This window comes from Hippoglossus hippoglossus, chromosome 1 (genome assembly GCF_009819705.1).
Source record: "Hippoglossus hippoglossus isolate fHipHip1 chromosome 1, fHipHip1.pri, whole genome shotgun sequence".
In the NCBI taxonomy this organism is placed as follows: domain Eukaryota; kingdom Metazoa; phylum Chordata; class Actinopteri; order Pleuronectiformes; family Pleuronectidae; genus Hippoglossus; species Hippoglossus hippoglossus.
This window is the reverse complement of record NC_047151.1, coordinates 17,150,960-17,168,062: the sequence shown is the minus strand read 5'-3', so window position 1 is coordinate 17,168,062 and position 17,103 is coordinate 17,150,960. Positions and strand designations below refer to the sequence as shown.

At 43.8% G+C, this 17,103-nt stretch overlaps 1 protein-coding gene and 1 long non-coding RNA gene across 4 annotated transcripts in view; one reads left to right on the top strand and one right to left on the bottom strand.

The window, feature by feature from the left end:
• Positions 1–17,103, bottom strand: part of fam184b (family with sequence similarity 184 member B) — a 52,462-nt gene that overhangs the window by 31,529 nt on the left and 3,830 nt on the right. For all 3 annotated transcript variants that reach the window (XM_034594603.1, XM_034594602.1, XM_034594604.1), the window contains exons 2-12: positions 12,724–12,918; positions 9,830–10,504; positions 9,188–9,323; positions 8,597–8,748; positions 7,146–7,691; positions 4,803–4,910; positions 4,413–4,711; positions 2,939–3,077; positions 1,227–1,346; positions 872–1,004; positions 425–555 (exon numbers count right to left, since the gene is read on the bottom strand). In XM_034594603.1, coding sequence (XP_034450494.1) covers positions 425–555; positions 872–1,004; positions 1,227–1,346; positions 2,939–3,077; positions 4,413–4,711; positions 4,803–4,910; positions 7,146–7,691; positions 8,597–8,748; positions 9,188–9,323; positions 9,830–10,504; positions 12,724–12,918 — 2,634 coding nt within the window. The remainder of the gene's footprint in view (positions 1–424; positions 556–871; positions 1,005–1,226; positions 1,347–2,938; positions 3,078–4,412; positions 4,712–4,802; positions 4,911–7,145; positions 7,692–8,596; positions 8,749–9,187; positions 9,324–9,829; positions 10,505–12,723; positions 12,919–17,103) is intronic.
• LOC117767217 lies at positions 252–14,566 on the top strand. The gene is made up of 2 exons (XR_004614859.1): positions 252–415; positions 14,536–14,566. It is a non-coding gene; the product is annotated as an uncharacterized LOC117767217 (long non-coding RNA).

Below are 17,103 nucleotides of genomic sequence, written 5' to 3'. Positions count from 1 at the left end.
TGCATGTGTGTCTGTAGGAAAAGTAATAGTGTTATTGCAGTGTGTGTGTGTGTGTGTGTACTTGTACAGATATCTTTATGACCTACAACCTACAGAGTAAGGCCACTTTGGGAAAGGGAGGACATTTTGGCCGGTCCTCACTTTCGGACCCACCTTTAATGGGCTGTTTGAGGGTTAAGACTTGGTTTTAGGGTTAGGGTCAGGGTCAGGGTCAGGGTCAGGGTTAGGGTCAGGGTCAGGGTCAGGGTCAGGGTGAGGCATTTAGATGTGATGGTTAAGATCAGAGTAAGTGTTAGGGACTGCATTATGCCAACGAGTGTCTCACTAAGCTAGATGTACAAACGTGTGTGTGTGTGTGTGTGTGTGTGTGTGTGTGTGTGTGTGTGTGTGTGTGTGTGTGTGTGTGTGTGTGTGTGTGCCTCACCTGTTGCAGTGCCATCATCTGTGTGTGTGCCTGTAGCTGAGCCTGTAGGTCCTCTATCTGCTGCATGTGTCTCTGGGTCATCTGTCTGCTCCACTCTGTGTGCTGCTGGGTCAACTCTGCACGCTGCTTATCTGATATCACACACACATACACACACACACACACGAAGCATGTACAGGAAAAAAAATCATTTTGGCCCACTGTTACAGGTACCCTTCTGCTGTTGCCATGGTGATGTGTATCCATGGCAATAGCAACTTCACTGTTGAATTCATAATCTCTATGTGTACATCACTGTGTGTATGTTTGTGTGCAGTTTCTAATTTGTACGTGCAGCTGTGTACGTGTCAAACAGAGTGTGTTGCCGGCTGTGTGCATTTGTGCTCATGCTTGTGTGTGTGTGTGTGTCTGTGTGTGTGTGTGTGTGCATGTGCATGTGTGTGTTACCTAGCTCCAGGTGGTGCATTGTCTGTAGTCTGTTCCTCTCAGACAGCAGATCTTCTTTCGCCTGTCTCTCTAATGTCTGCAGAGCCACGGCGTGACTCTGTCTCTCCTCAGTTAAAGACTGGGTTTTGGGCTCCTCAAACACATAAACACACATTTCTTTTTACATTCTCTATACTCACTAAAATCTTTGCGCTAAGATCACTCACATGTACTCAGCTAAAATGCACACGCTCGTAGAATAACATAATGTTGCCTCTCCAGCTCTCCAGCGCTATCATCAAAGCCACTAAATTATTCATTACAGAGAAAACCTACGAAGAAGAGTGCACACAACCTTTGAAGACGAGCTCTGTACCTGCAGCAGATCCCTCAGCTTTTTGTTTATCTCCTTGGTGTCCTGGACCTCTTTCCTCAGCCTGTCAATTTCAGGGTTGCCGTGGCAATCGTCTCCCTGGCCCGCCTTCTTTTTCTCCAACTGCATTAGCAAGAAATCGTCAAGAACATCAGGACTAATCCCGAGCAGTGAATTTGCTGCAGGCATTGAATTAAATTGAGATGTCGCTTTTGTTTTAGAAATTGCAGATTCCGACAGCTTTCCAAAAAACAAATAAATATAGCAAAAGCGCCATTGTTCACCCAAAACAATGCTGATGGAGCTAATTAAAAGAGTACTCGAGCGACTTCCATAAGGTTTGGGGACACTCGAGGCTGATTTCTGTCTCTCTGTAAAAAATGTAAAGCCTCCGAGCCAAAGTCACGACCCCCAGGTCACATCATCCGGGTTATTTTCATCATAAAACAGTTTTCACTAATAAACTGATGCTGATGAGTTAAATGTGTGGAGTATAACCATTAGTTTTTTTACAAGGCATCCGAATGCAGAAAATCATCTGATCCTCATGTTGTTTCAAAGTTTATTGGGAAACATTTGCAATCGTACATTAATTATCCAGGCTTGATGTGGCTCAGGATGTAGAGCAGTCGTCTATGTTATGTTGATTTCAGTTGTTCAGGGTCTATTTTGTTCATTTAGCTTTTTCACTTAGTGTGTATTGTCTCTTGTTGTGAGCCTCTCTAACCCAGGACAGCACAACATAGAGTAAAGTCAGAGGAAGATCAAACAAATTCACCACATGTTTGTGTTATAATACCGTTCTATACAAAACCCGTTCTGTTGCAGTATTGGTAGAAAGTAGAGTTAGGAAGGTAGATAGACAACAACTGGAGGAAGGAACATAATATCTCTACAATGTTTTCAATCTATTTCTCCAATGAAGCCGCTCCCCATGAGGACTAATGGTACCACTGATTATAATACTCAGATATGGCAATACATTTGTCAGCTACTTAACGTTTTGTACGGCTCATCGTACTCTTCATTCCCTCACCCTGCAAGATTTCCCTCACAGTGTATAAATCGTAAGGTTTCTGGTTCAAACCCAAGCTCTGCCAGAGAGCGAGTTGTAATAAAGCCAAGCTACGGTTCAGTCAGGAAGATTTTCTTCATGCCTCCCGCGTCACATGCACAGCTCCCGCTATCTCCAGGCTCCACCAGCTTATTCTCTCTTTTCGTCCAATCACAGCCTGACACGCTAGCCTTGAGCCAATCACTTGTAAACTATCAATGTTTAAAAACGCTCTACTCTCCCTTCTGTCATTTAGTTGAGTGACCCACCTCTACCCCTGCACCACCTCAACCCTGGGGATGACTTATTCCACTCAGCAGCAGACGTCCCATCTTCATGTTCCATTCCTCATCACCAGCACCAGTGTCTAGGCCCCCCCCCCCGGGGGGGAAGCCTTCACCATATATCTGAAGCACCTAATTCATAGGACTGCTTACAGTGCATTTTACTTCCCGCTGGGGTCTATTCCTCTGTTCACAATAAATTGAATTTCATTCTCATTTGCTTCTCCTGATTAAAATCTCCTTGAGCAGGACATTGAAACTGAAACACTGAACCCCTAGCTGCTCCTCATGCTGCGTCATCAGTGTGTTAATGGGTGAATGAGACACAAGTCGTATATCAGCATGGCTGCAAGTACCAGTTCATAAAGAGCACTCACCTCGGTCAGCTGACTCTGCAGCTCAGTCACCTGGGTCTGCAGCTCCTGCTCCCGGTTGTGCCATCTCTGTTCGCTCTCGGCAACAGCAGCGTTCATCTCTATCCTGAACTCCGCTCGGAGACGGTCCTCGCACTCTGCCCTGCAGGCACGCAGCAGAGCAGGAAGAGAGGCTGAGTTAACCTACATGCAAAACTGCTTTTTTCTTCCACTTGCTACATAAAGGTGCTGTCAATTTAAAGTGCCTTGTTTTCGTATGTGTCTACCTCAGTTTAAGGGGATTGGTGTCACGTCTGGTTGATAGGATGTGCGTGGTAGTAGCCTGATTATTTCACAAACGTCCATGCAAGTGGAAAACCCAGTTTGCTTTGTCACATTAAAAGATTTAAACAATCAGGGACATATTAAAATATTGAACAAGCTCACCGGTTGTATTATTGGAGAACAAAGCTCAGCTGGATTTTAATAGTTTCCACAAAATACTCAAGAACTGGAAAGTTAACTTAACTTGTTTGAAAAATGCATCATTATCTCCACCAAGAAGATTATGTTTTTTCGTCAGTTTGTTAGGCAGCAGGAAAACACACAAACTACTCAACTGATTTCCATGATATTTTGTGGAGGGGTGGGGTTTGCCCCAAGGAAGAAGATACAGGAATTGTTTCTCTCCTTTTCTCTTTCTTTAACAATGCAAGTGTTTTTTCAAAATTTTCATTGATTTCACAGAGAATAATTAATGGATCTTAATTACACAAATTCAGGCATGTTTAGGGGGTTGATGTTGGATGTGTGTGATTTGGTGCATAAATAAAAATCTGAATCCATTTTTAAATGTGGTTTTCACTAGTGGACTGTTGGGGCTTGGCGGAGGATGCTCTCTCAAAGTGCCCTTCTAGTTGGAGAAGAAACCTTAGCTGGATTTCTATTGGAAATAGTGTCTTTCCATGGAAAATACCAAAGAACAGGAAAGTCACATCAGATTGGAAGCTTGTTTGAAAAAGGCATTATTGTCGCCAATGATATTATACTATTATACTATAGGAAAACTGCACGTGATTTGGTAACTTTAGAGTCATTAAAACACTTGAATGGAAGTAATCAGCTATTTTATGCATTATACCCTGATATAGAATGAAAAGGAAACTGTGAAATATGAAGAGTCACTATATAAGACACACAGAAAGACTAAACGGTCTTCTGAAAACCATTTAGGAAAATGTTTATTTTGATTGTGATATTAATTATAATATTATTGATGTATGGACATGGTTTAATGGTTTGTGTATAATCGTTTTGCTGGCAAAGGAAAAAAATGTCGCCGGCCGTTGTGAGCACCAATTCCAAGGATTCGCTTCTTAACTGTGATCATTTTCCTAGTGATCATTACAGAGGAGGGCGGGGGGAGATCACAAGCAGAGTAAAGACCTTGTAATGTGAGTCTAAGCGATTCTGGCGGGCCCTGCGTTCACTCCGCTACCTGATCCGGTCCTCAGTGTGCCGCTGGCCCGGATCTAGGAGACTCCTCTCCGTGTTCAGTCGGCTCTGCTCCAGGACTTTCTCCTCCAGCCGGTGTTTGTCAGCTCTCAGGGACGCGACCTCCCTCTGCTGCCTGTCCCGCTGCCTCTCAGCCTCCTCCTGAACCCGGGCGAGTCGACTCCGAGTCTTTTGGAGCTCTTCCTCCTGACGGGAGCAGTGTGGTCCGCATGAGGGTGCAGCTTCAGGCGCCACTCTTTCCTTCTTCTCTTGCTTTTGGATCCCTGACTCCAGCCGACAGATCTGAGAGCACGGAAACAATTGAGTGTTTTGACTTACAAACAGGTTTTTCTGGTGTCATTTGAGCTGATGGAAGCTCAGTTTGACCTCTGACCTCATCGGTAGAATCTTTCAGTTTTGTCCTCAGCTCCTCTTGTTCCTTCTCCAGTCCGCTGCGTAGCTCTTCAGCGCGTCTCCTCTCCTCTTCCGAACGTGCACACACCTTCCAAGAATAATTATCATCATGAAGACAATTATTACATAAACAGTTTTTCTTTTTGAGCTCGTTAATGATACTAATTAAAAATGGACCATATTCACATGGCAGGCATTTTCCCTTGACATCATGACCAGGGTGGGAAGCTGCTATTGTCCATGGCCGGTGTGTGAACATGGTCTATAGCTGTTTCTCAATTCAGGGGCTGCATCTTTCGATTGCATCCCAGCGTAGCGACTAGATTGTCCCATTTCAAAGGCTCCTGAAAACGACAAATCCGTCCTTCCATCCCCAAGAAACGAAGACTCCAATGGGTGGATCCTTCCCAACCCAAACTATCCCAGGATTCATTGTGCTGCAGTGATGAGCCATTCTTCAAAGAGGTAATGGTGTTGGTGAGCGACGAGATGTCCAGTGCTTGAGTATCACGCTTCAACTCAACTGAACAGCTAACGGTACACATGTTAAAAAGCCAAAGGGCATTAAAACTTTCTCTGTGTTTTCAACTTCAGCTCTGTTGCTAGGCAGGACAAGCTGGGGACACCGATCACGGATATCCTCTCTAGACCAGACGTCTCCTTTCGGTTCAGCCTTAGCGTTCTAATCGGCCAAGGAGGCAGTCTTCGTGGGCCGGGTAGAACGCGTCCCACCAAGGATGCAGTCCCTGAATTGAGACACAGCTACTGTCTATAAATCATAATGAAATCCACAAGAAGTCTCAAAGGAAAAGTAATTATGTGCTAAAAATCTATTTACATTTCTACACTGAGAGCAAAAAGTATTAATGAATCATGCTGTTTTAAAACAGTGTTTCTCAGCCTGGGGGCGAGACAAACCCCCAAAACGGTCACAAGATGATTAACAGGACAGTAGATACGACCAGAAAAAAAATGCAATTGCTGCACAATTGCTTTATATACATTTGTCTGGTATTTGCTTTTTGTCTCACTAATTACTGGAAAATGTCCCCTCTTCCGGCCTCTGAAACATTCAAATACAACAGAGAGAAAATGATTAATCTCCTCTGTTTAAGGAGCCACAAGCCCAAAACGTGTCTGAAGCTTTTTGCCGTCACGCGGATTCAGGGCAGGGAGAGTATTACTGTCGCAGCTGTGTGACAGGACGCGTGGCAGCTCATCCCCGTATCCAAAATAATTACATCCCAAGTCTGACTGAAAGTGAAACTAAAATAATTAAGCCTCTATGAGCAGGCTGCTGTGGAGAACAGCAGGCTATTTTTAAAATTCTCATACAAGAGAACAACACGGCAAAAACTGTCCTCTTCTTTTTCTAAAGAGCCTCACTGCCATTAAAAGAAAGACAAAGAGGAAACTTATCTTTTCATGATGTCAAATCTCTACTAAATTAAGATTAACAGTGTATCACAGTATTGGTTTCGAAATGTAGTGTAAATGGTGAATGGGATGTAGGCATATAGATGTATTGCAATCTTACAGACGACTCAGAGCTTTACATTCTCCCATTCACACCCATTCATACAGGTAATAGTTAAACAGGTTGTCAGCTTATTTCTACACCTGTAAAATAATTTTCCAGTTTTGCACCTTAACCTGGGATGTAAGAAAGTACATTTACTTAGTTACTTTATTTATGTACATTCTGCATGTATCTGCACTTTACTTGAGTAGATGTTATTTCAGCTACTTATTACTCCACTACATATATCAGGAATTATCTGCACACTTTCTACTCCACAACATTTTTTTCACAGCACTGTGTTACATGAACACTGTGTTTTTTTACATTGTTAAAAGTAACCAATAATGACAGGGGAATTGGTTCACTGATCCAATCAGAGCGGGCAGGTAATATTAGACCCCGCCTCCTGCAGCAGCATCCCCTGGTAAAAAAGAAAAACCTGAAATGGCTGAAGAAGGCGAGACTCAGCCATCATAATGTAGTAGACCACTACATTAGGCAAGTGTTTAATACTTTTAATACTTAAAGAATATTTTAAAATAAGTAGTTACATACTTTAACTAAGGTAGAAAAGTTAATTTGGTAGCTTTACTTTTACATTCAGTACATCTATATATTTGTACTTTTACTCAAGTAAAATATATTTTCTCCACATCTGCCTGCTGGTAATCTTAATTATTGTGTGTATGTATAGATGTAGGTCTGGTAGATGCTGTATATGCCTAAACTAACTATTCTAGCAGTGTTACTAGTTAAATGGAATAAACGCTCCCTCCCCATGATGTGCGGACAGATGCTGACCTCTTGATTCGTCTTCTTCTCTGAGCTCAGAGCTTCCTGGACGCCGTGCAGTTCGGCCGCGTGTCTCCTCATCACCTCCTCTATCGCCTTCCGCACCTGCTCCTTCAGCCTCCTCCTGTCCTCCTCCGCCTTCTCCACCAACCTCCTCTTCTCCTCCTCCAGCTTCTGCTGCACATTGGCCTTCTCCGCCTCGACCTGCTCGATGCTCTTGTCCAGCTGGGAACGGACGCGGACCCTCTCCACCTCCAGTTCTTTGCACTGTCGGTCCACCTCTTCCTCCTTCTCCTGACGCAGGCGCTCTTTGACATCTTCCCCTTGTTTGTGCAGCCATTCCTTCTCCTCCTCCCTCTCCCTGCGCATTCGGTTTCTATCCTTCTCCAGCTGGTCCTTCTCACGCTCCCTCTCCTTCTGCAGGTTCTCTCTTTCTTTGTCTATCTCCTTCTGCAGTTTGTCCCTCTCGTCGTCTGCGTGCTTTTGGATGCGACGCAGCTCCTCTGTCTGGGCTCTCACCATTTCTGAACGCAAACTGGACAGGGCCTCGGCGTGCTATAAACACACACAGCAAACACTCAGTGGCCACTTTATTAGGTACAACTGTGCAGTCTGATGTAATTCAATATAATCACACAGCAAAGTTAAGAATATCCCAAAAATGTTAAAAAACTAAATAAATATATGTTTATTATTGAGGTCAGGGTCAAAGGTGGTGTTGTATGGGCCAACATTATATTCACCTCACCTAGGAGGTTATGTTTTCAGCTGTGTTTGTTTGTCAGTTATTTAACATGATGACGCAAAAACTACTCAACCAATTTCCATTACATTTTGTGGAGGGGTGGAGCACGACCCAGGGAAGAACCCATTAAGTGTTTATGTGGATCCAAATCAGGGGCAGATCTAGGATATATTTTTTCTTTTTTCTTTAACATTGTGAGATAAGACGTTTTTCATAATTTGATATTTCAGGGAGAAATTCATGGATATTTGGAGTGTGTGAAATTCGGTGGAGATCCCAAAAATCTCAATCTGAATTTAGTTAGAAAACACAAAAACTCTAGTGAATGATTAGGACTGTTGGGCTTTGGTGGAGGTTTGCACTCTAATGCATGCCATTCTATTGAGAAGAATTTCTACATTTTCTCCATATTTACATATATGTGGAGGGCAGACTATTGGAAACACATCTGGATATAATGCAGTGCATTACAACATTACAACTAACTATAACCTTGGTGCTTAAACGTATGAGAGTCTAAAAATCTGAACTTTTGAGGCATAATAAAAATAGACTTAATGGCAGAATAGAGAGCACGCGGAATGTAATATTTAATATGCACATGTAACTGCACTTTATTCATTTGTGTGTGTGTGTGTGTGTGTGTGTGTGTGTGTGTGTGTGTGTGTGTGTGTGTGTGTGTGTGTGTGTGTGTGTGTGTGTGTGTGTGTATGACCTGGCGTATCTGCCGGGCGTGGTCACTGTTCCTGCCACTGCTCTGCAGCTCCAGCTCTCTGTTCCTGCTCTGCAGACGGTTCACCTGACTCCTCAGCTCCTCCACCTCGGAGCACACACACACCTGGCAGCGTCCGCGGTTCAGCAGCTCCTCTAACACACACATACAGAACACGCAAACCCAAGTGAACACAGAGACACACACACATGCACAAGCATTTATTGATTGATTATGCATAACAGAAGCAGAATGGAAATACAGCAGAGCAACACTGAACGAGGAAAGGTCGAACAAACTAAAATCGTTCTCGTGCTATGAATAAAATTCTGGGTGTTTTTGCTGACTGGGTATGATGACACTTTGATGAAACTGTTTGCCTTAGTGGAGGATGAATAATGTGCATTTGTTGCATTTTCTGTATACACTTTATTATAATGACATGAGGTGAAAACGTAATTAATTCTGCGTCAGAGAGTATAATGAATAACGCTCTGAGTGAATCTCTGTGATGTGTGAGCTTTCTTCAGCAGACAGGTAAGAGGACAGGTGGACTTGCAGACACAGGCACCGGGAGACATGCCGAACCACTACCTGCTCGGCTCTGCAGCTCGTCCTCCTGCAGCAGCAGCCTCTCCTTGGCGACCACGAGCTCCTCATCCGCCCGCTTAGCCACGCCCTCTGCCTCGGACACGCGCTTCCGATCCAGCTCCAGCTCCTCCTCGAGGTCCTGGAGGGGAGTCACAAGGACGCAGGAGGGAGTTAAGTGTGAGGAGGGTGATGCAGGGGATGTAAAAGAGCACAGGTTGGACAGGAGAGAAGAAAGAAAAAGACAGATGATAAGAAAAATGATAGATAAATGGATGGAATGAAATGTGGTGAGTCAGGAAGCGATCTCTCCCATCTGTGAGTCTCTAATGGTCGGATGCGAGGGCTTATGTCAGCTCCGTGCCAGCTCTCACAGGGCTTCTTAATGCTCATGCGTGAGGTGGTAATGGTGGTGGTGCAGCGAATCTCTCCTGCTCAAACTACTCATTAGCAGAGAGTTGGCAGAGGGAATAGCACTCAGGGAGGGCAGCAAGTGGTTAGACAAGCAGGATCCACCCGCTCTCCTCTCTCCGTGCTCCCTGCTTTCCCATCAACATGATCATTAGCAGGGTGCATCAGAGACAGGAAGCAGCAACATTTTCATTTCCTTCCAAGTAAAAAACATTTGTTGTGAGCGTGTGTAAATACCTGTATCCGCTCTTGCAGTTTCACCGTGCTCCTCTTGCTCTCGGACAGCCTCTCCAGGTGACCCTCCACCTCTGCCTCCGCCCTCTTCACCCGTTCTCTCAGTGCACTGTGCATACCTTTCTTCTCCTCCTCCTCTCTCTCCTCCCAACTCCGCCGTTCCTCCCTCCACTCAGCCTCCATCTTCTTCCTCATGTCCTCCTTCTCCTCGTTGAGATCGTTCATCTTTTGCTTGCATTGCTCCTGTTCCTCCTTCACCGCACGCCTCTTGCTCTCCTCAGCTCGAGTGCCCTCCTCCCTCAGCGTCTTCACCTCCTCCAGGAGCGCCTTCACCCTCTCCAAGTCCTCACGGTCCTCTGTTTGCTTCACCTCCTCCTCTTTCTTTTTCTTTTCATCCTCTCTTTGTCTCTCCTCCTCTCTCCTTTTCTCTTCCTTGTCAGCGGCTTTGTGCAGCTCCTCGCAATTGGCATCCAGCTCCTGGATCTGCTCCTCTGCCTTCTGAAGCTCTTTGCTCAGCCTCAGACTCTCCTCCTGGGCAGCACCGATCTTGGCCTTGGCCTCCTGGAGCTCTTCCTCCGCAGCCTGGAGCCGTTCCTCAAACCTTTTCCTCAGCTCCACCTCTGTCTCACGCTCCCTCTCCTCGGCGTGGATGCGGAAGCACTCGAAATCTGCCTGCACCTGGAGGCACAGAGGACGACATGTTCCACAGTGCACTTACACACAGTGTAAACCCAGTGCTTAATGAGTATTTACGTCCCTGGGTTACTGGCTACGACATCATTTTCGTAGACATCAAAAGAAATTATGTTTTTCTCCCAAAGAATCTTTCAGGATTCTTTGGTCTCTGCTGACATGCTGACGCAGTTCATTTGTATTTTGTAGGGGCACAAACTGCTGTACTGAGATGTAGGAGCTGTGCAAACTACTGGAGTGAACAGTGTGGACAGGGAGTTACAAAGATTTGAAAAAGACTGTGGCTGTTCAGGCCAATTAGCTGCGATGTTGTAACATTCAAACAATACTGAGTATTTGGCAAAGCATCATTACCAGCCTGCACTGTTAAGTTAACAGGAATCGTAAGTAGGTTATGTTTTTGCCGTTGGTTTGTTTGTTCGTAAGCAAGATTACACAAAACCTACTGGACGGATTACCATGAAACTTGGTGGACGGATGTAATATGGGTCAGGGTAGAAACCATAAAAACCTACTGTGTATCCAGATGAGGGGGCGGATCCATACATTTTTTTTATCACTCTCTTCCCACATTTTCCAAGGCATAATTTTAGATCTAGAATTACCGCACTGCGGTCGTATGCCTCCGCCAACCAGTGCAGTTTCCATGTACATTTTTCTAATTTTCTACGTCACTGTGACCTTTGACCACTCAAACATAATCACTATATCTTTGAGTCCAAGTGACAACTTTCCCTAAAGCAGTCTCCAAATATCACATTCAAGAGGCCAAAAACTAAATGTTTCTTGAGGCCACTATGACCTTTACCTTTGACTTTTGACAACCGGATGTAATGATATTCCCTACGGGCAGTCCTAACATATCACATATACAGGGACGTGAGGTCACTGTGACCTTTGACCTCCGGGCACCAAAATCGAATCACTTCATCTTTGAGTCCATTTGAACATTTGTACCAAATTCGAGGACTTTCCCTTAAGCTGATTTTAAATTATCATGTTAAAAAAAAAACATGAACACACTACGTGAGGCCACCGTGACCTTTGATCCCCAAAATCGAATCAGTACATCATTGAGTCCAATATATCTCTCAAAGCATTCTTAAGATATGTTCACGAGAATGGGACGGACGGACAACCCGAAAACTGGCAGTCGTCGGTGCGTAGGCATTAAACTCAGGCATGTTTAGGGGACTGATAGGGTTTGCAATTTAAAGGTTGGGCCTTGGTTTTTTGGAATGGCTGTTTGATCAGTGAATAAGTGCCATTCTAGTTCTCTTAGTGTATTGTTGTGCCTACCCCATGGCCCCTTGGTGCAGATCAAAGACAGAGATAAAACTTTTACACATCTGCTAACAAGACACAATGTTTGTGAGGCCACAGAATAAGACTGGACTAAGTTCCACTGCACAGCATCTGGTTTTGTGTTGTGTATAGTATTTGCATCAGTGACAGTCTGCTCTAACTGTAATAATGCATTTCCTCCTATTATTAATGTATTCATCTTGTCGGGCCTATTTCCCAGGCTGCTCCGCACTGAACTGAGCTGTGTTTGCTCACCAAACATACAAAACCTATTTGACCATACTCGTCTGCACAGTTTCATAAATACAGAGCCCAGGGGCTTCAGTGTTAAGGGTCTATTCATGTACATTTAGGTCTTTTCAGTAGGTTTTCTAAACTCTAATGTTGCACGCTGACCTACCTGCTCTGAATCTGCAAAACGTGGCAGATGACAAACAAACCAGACATATGAGCAAGGCCAAATATTTCAAAAATGTGAGGTCTGCGTTCATTTTTTATCTCTTCAGTTGTTGAAATTCATGTTCTTTTCCCAAAGAGCTCATAAGAAAGTCATGTGGGTATTTATGATTCATGTTGCTGGTTTATTGTGTTGCACAGCATGTGAATTAGACATGAAGTGCATGAGGACTGGGTAAAGTTAATGGGCTATCTGAACTAGGTTGACTGTTGTAGGTCACATTAGGGGGTGGATTTGATTTGCTGCTCGCGTTGAGAGTTTACACATAAAATTACGGCAACACAACGTGCCCTTGAATGAGGTCGGCTCCCCTCGTGATCGGGAGGGTAGGAGTGCACCCAACCACACACACACACACACACACACACACACACACACACACACACACACACACACACACACACACACACACACACACACACACACACACACACACACACACCTGGGCTCCAGCTCTCTGCTGCTCATCCAGAGAGTCCTGCAGTTCAAGCAGGCGTGTCCTCAGCCCCGGCCCCGACCCCTCCCCCTCGTGACACGTCTCCATCAGGATGCGGTGCAGCTCCTCATGGTGGGCTTGGCTCAAGGCCTGCAGGGCCGACTCCTGCTCCTCGTTCTTCATGTTCAGAGAATAAATCACCTGTAGAGACGTCAACAGCAGACAGAGATAGACTGAAGGATCGTTAGCACATCAACACCCTAGCCCTTGACCCTTGCTGAATTATGACAATATCTTATATTAACCTCCCTCCTACAGCCCATCTGCTCCCAAAATGGTGGAGCATGGTGTTTTTGATATTCATTAATGATGCTTGTTCATCATTGTTAATGAGGTTTAAGGAGGTTATGTTTTCACCCCGATTCATTTGTTTGTTGGTTGGTTTACATGTTTGTTTATAAGCAAGATAACACTAGAAATACCATGAAATTTGGTTGATGTTGCAGTATGAGTCAAAAAAGAACATTTCAGTAAGGATCTGGATCAGTGGATCACATTCTTTAATCAGATTGGGCTTTATTCAACATTTTCACTATTTTCAGAGGGGATCATTCACAGAAGGGTGGATCTTGATGTATGGCACATTTAAAGGACTGATATCTGTGTGAAAAATGTTGAGCAGCTTGATTGAATTTAAGGGGACTGTTGTGCCTTGGTAAAGGTGTGTGCTTGACTGAGTGGAATTTTTGTGTTTTCATTGGTTTTCATGTTGTGTCTATTAGCAAGATCATGCAAAAACTACAAGGAAGAACCCAGGAGATCTTCATTAAGTTACTGTGCAGGAACACATATTCCTTTTCAACTTTATCAGAGAATGGATATTTTGCCATGTTTAATGTGAATAATTTGCAGAAAATTTCGATTCATGTAGGCTATATCCAATATGTTGATGAAGTGGCCAATCAGCCTCAGTGGAGGTGGTCTCTGAGTGCCCCTCAAGTTGTTTGTTGTGTACTTAGTTTGTTTGACTTAACTGCTGTGTTTTTATATAAAGCCATTTTGGGTTATAATTTGAGATTCTTATGTTTTATTTTGATTATATTTGCTAAAACTCAAAAAAGCAATTGAGGAAATACTGCTTTTCTCTATCATTTTCACTATTTGTGGAACTAACTGAGGATTTAATCAAAACCAAAACAGCAAATCTTTCTTGAGTTTAATTTGATGTTGAAAGGTTTCATTGCAGAGTAAGAGATTTGCGAGCACATATTGAGTATTAAACTGTTCCTTCTGGACAATTTGGATTGTCACAGGATTGTGATTTGTATATTATCACATGGTGGATCTCAGAGTTGATTTGGAGACCTTTCTCCTTTGGGCTGACCTTGTTACAGTCAGATGATTCATTGCATGGGGTCGTTTCCTGATGCATCTGAAGAGCGTCACAAACAGCAGGAAAACTGACACCAACACTACAGTCCACACACACACAGACATTATGGAGCCAATGTTTTGAGTTGGCAGCTTTACGGTAACAAACTGAAACTGACTGATAGGGAAACACAATAATCCCCAAACAGAAAATACCAGAGATTAAACAACATCTCTGTAAAACTGTATCTACTGTAACTTAAGACAAGTGCAGGGTTTCTCCTGCCTGTCGACTGTATGTGGGGTCTCTCTCTCTCTTCTAAATTTAGACCAACATATGAAATATGGTCTGTTTCACCACACTTTTCATTTTACCCTCCACTCCACGTCTACAGTGTCATCATCTGCTCCTTGTGACCCTGACATCTCACTTACACACCCGCAGAGGTGTGTGTGTGTGTGTGTGTGTGTGTGTATACAGTGTTTGTGTGTGCGCACGAGTCTGGGTGTGAGCAGAGGACACATGGGCTCATATTTTACCCAGACGCCTCTCTGTCTGCAGGACACAGATGCCACAGAACTGCCAGACATTCCTGCAGAGAGAGAGTGTGTGTGTGTGCATGTCACCACCTCTCTCTCTCTCACACACACACACACACACACACCCTTGCATGGCCTCAATTGTCTATGTCCATTGATCTTCGATGCATTTCTTATAATTCAGATCCTAACATTGATGATGGATGTGACATGGCCCGGGTCCTGATCACAAACCCACCTCTCTCTTCGCTGTCAGTCAAACAGAGTATGTCACGCTGGCTGTTCAATCACGTCACAGTTCGTGAACTTTGGCTCACAAACTATGACTCATGAGTCAGAGGAGGGAAGGGGACTGAGTATCGAGGGCAGGCTCGAAGGGGAGTGCGTGTGTGTGCGTGTGCTGTTCTTTAACTCTGGCCAGTTTGAAAGTGAGAGCAAGGAAAATATAGCTGGAGAGAGGAAGACTTAGCAGCGGTTCTCCCGATCTACCCAAACCTGGAGGTCGGAGCACCCTGAGGCGTCGCAAGATGGTCAAATATGATACAGCTGAAGATCTCATACAAAAAAATCAAAGGGCTTTATTATTGCTGCTATAACAGCCTCCACTCTACAGGAGTGATTTTCCACAAGGTTTTGCAAGCTGATTGCAGGGATTTGCTCCGATTCTGCTACAAGAGCATTAGCGATGTATTGCATTGATTTTGGGTGCTAAGGCCTGGCTTTGTTGATGTTCCCGTTCATTCTGAAGGTGACAGTTTGGATTGAGGCCAGGGTTCTGTGCAGGCCAGTCACACCAAATTCAGAAACTCATTTATTAATGGACCTGGTTTACTGCATGGAAATAGTCTTTTTGAAAGAAATTGCAGCAATGTAAGAAAGACATTATTGTCTAAAAGGTATTTGCTGTAGCATTGGGATATATTTATAATTTTAACTCAAGTGCTTTGTCAAAACCATGTAAAACATCCCCAGACCAAAGTGCACAGATGTAGGTGAAGCATGTCCACATACATTTGGCCATATATTCTGCATATGAACGGTTGTTGACGAGCTAAAAGTAGAATAAAAACACAAAACTACATAAAGTTCTTGTTTGTGCATAAGATGGCATACATTGCCAGAACATATGATGAGTACTCCCAGCTAATCACTGATAAGTTAATGATATTGACCATTTGAGTTAGAAGCTATAAAGCACTGGTTTGATTGTACACACAAGGGTTTTGCCATAACGGCCATAATTGGTCCAATTTGACCAGTAGGCAAATGTTAAAATTATCTATCTATCTGAATTTTGCAAACTTTAGATATTGTTGTGTAACTGTATAATATACATGTATGTGTATATATACAGATATACTGTGTCAGATCACTGACTTTTTGGCTTGTCTCTATTAAACTCTAGTATTGATTATCATCGTGGTGGCTTATGGTGAGAATAATCTAAAACAAAATACTGAACTTTCCAAAAAAAATCGAATGTAAAGTGTTAAAGAAAAGATAAACAATGATACCTAGCGGCAAGCTCGCTGTTTCCCCAGCTCTTACAGTTCTGAAAATGTATTAAACATGGCAATAAACATTTGGAGTTTGGTGATTGCAGATTTCACTGTGATAACAGTTTGGATTAAAAGTAGTCCCACACTTTGATTCAGGTTTTCGGGTGTAAATTCTTAAGATGCTTGACCAGGCAGTTTTATCAGAGTGCAGCCAAGAGCCTCGTGCTACAGTAAATCCTCTCTCAAGATCCCTGTATCGATCCTGCCAGTCCACAACGTTATTCATGTATCCTCACAAGCCAGTGCCCGTGCTTATTGACAATAACGTCATAGTCAGCAAAGCATGAAATTAATATTCTGTCTACAGTGTAAAAGAGAGGCGAGACGATGCTGTTGAAACAGGAGTGAGATGTAGAGGGAATGGTTGGTGCACAGAGGAGAGGTTAGGCAAAGAGACAGGCAACACACACTGTCTCAAACATCAGCCATCCCTCCCACACACACACACATCCACATATATCAGAGTATCAAAGAGGGTACTGGGTGTGCTGGATTACAAGCAGGGTACATTGTGACACTGTGAGCTGGATAAGTACAGAAAGTCACATGGAGAGAATTAGAGCTGCCAATCAAAACAGTGGGTGTGCGTACATACATAAACACACACACACACTTAAATATGCTACTGCTGATCCCTGAGTCATATATATAAAGAGACTACTCTTCTGTATTCATGTGGGTGTGTGCAATCACGCACAAGCTTATGTGAACATTCACAACAGCTGGCCCGTCAGCTTTCGCTTTCTTCCCATTGGCGTGTAGTGTAAACACACTCCGATGTGCTACTGGTTTATCTTTAGCAGCACCCATTCAACCAGGACACACCACTCTCACTGTCAGAGAGAGAGGGGGTGAAGAGGGAGGGGGGAAGGGAGCTGTGTAAGTCAAACATAAGTGTGGATGGGTGATCGGAGGA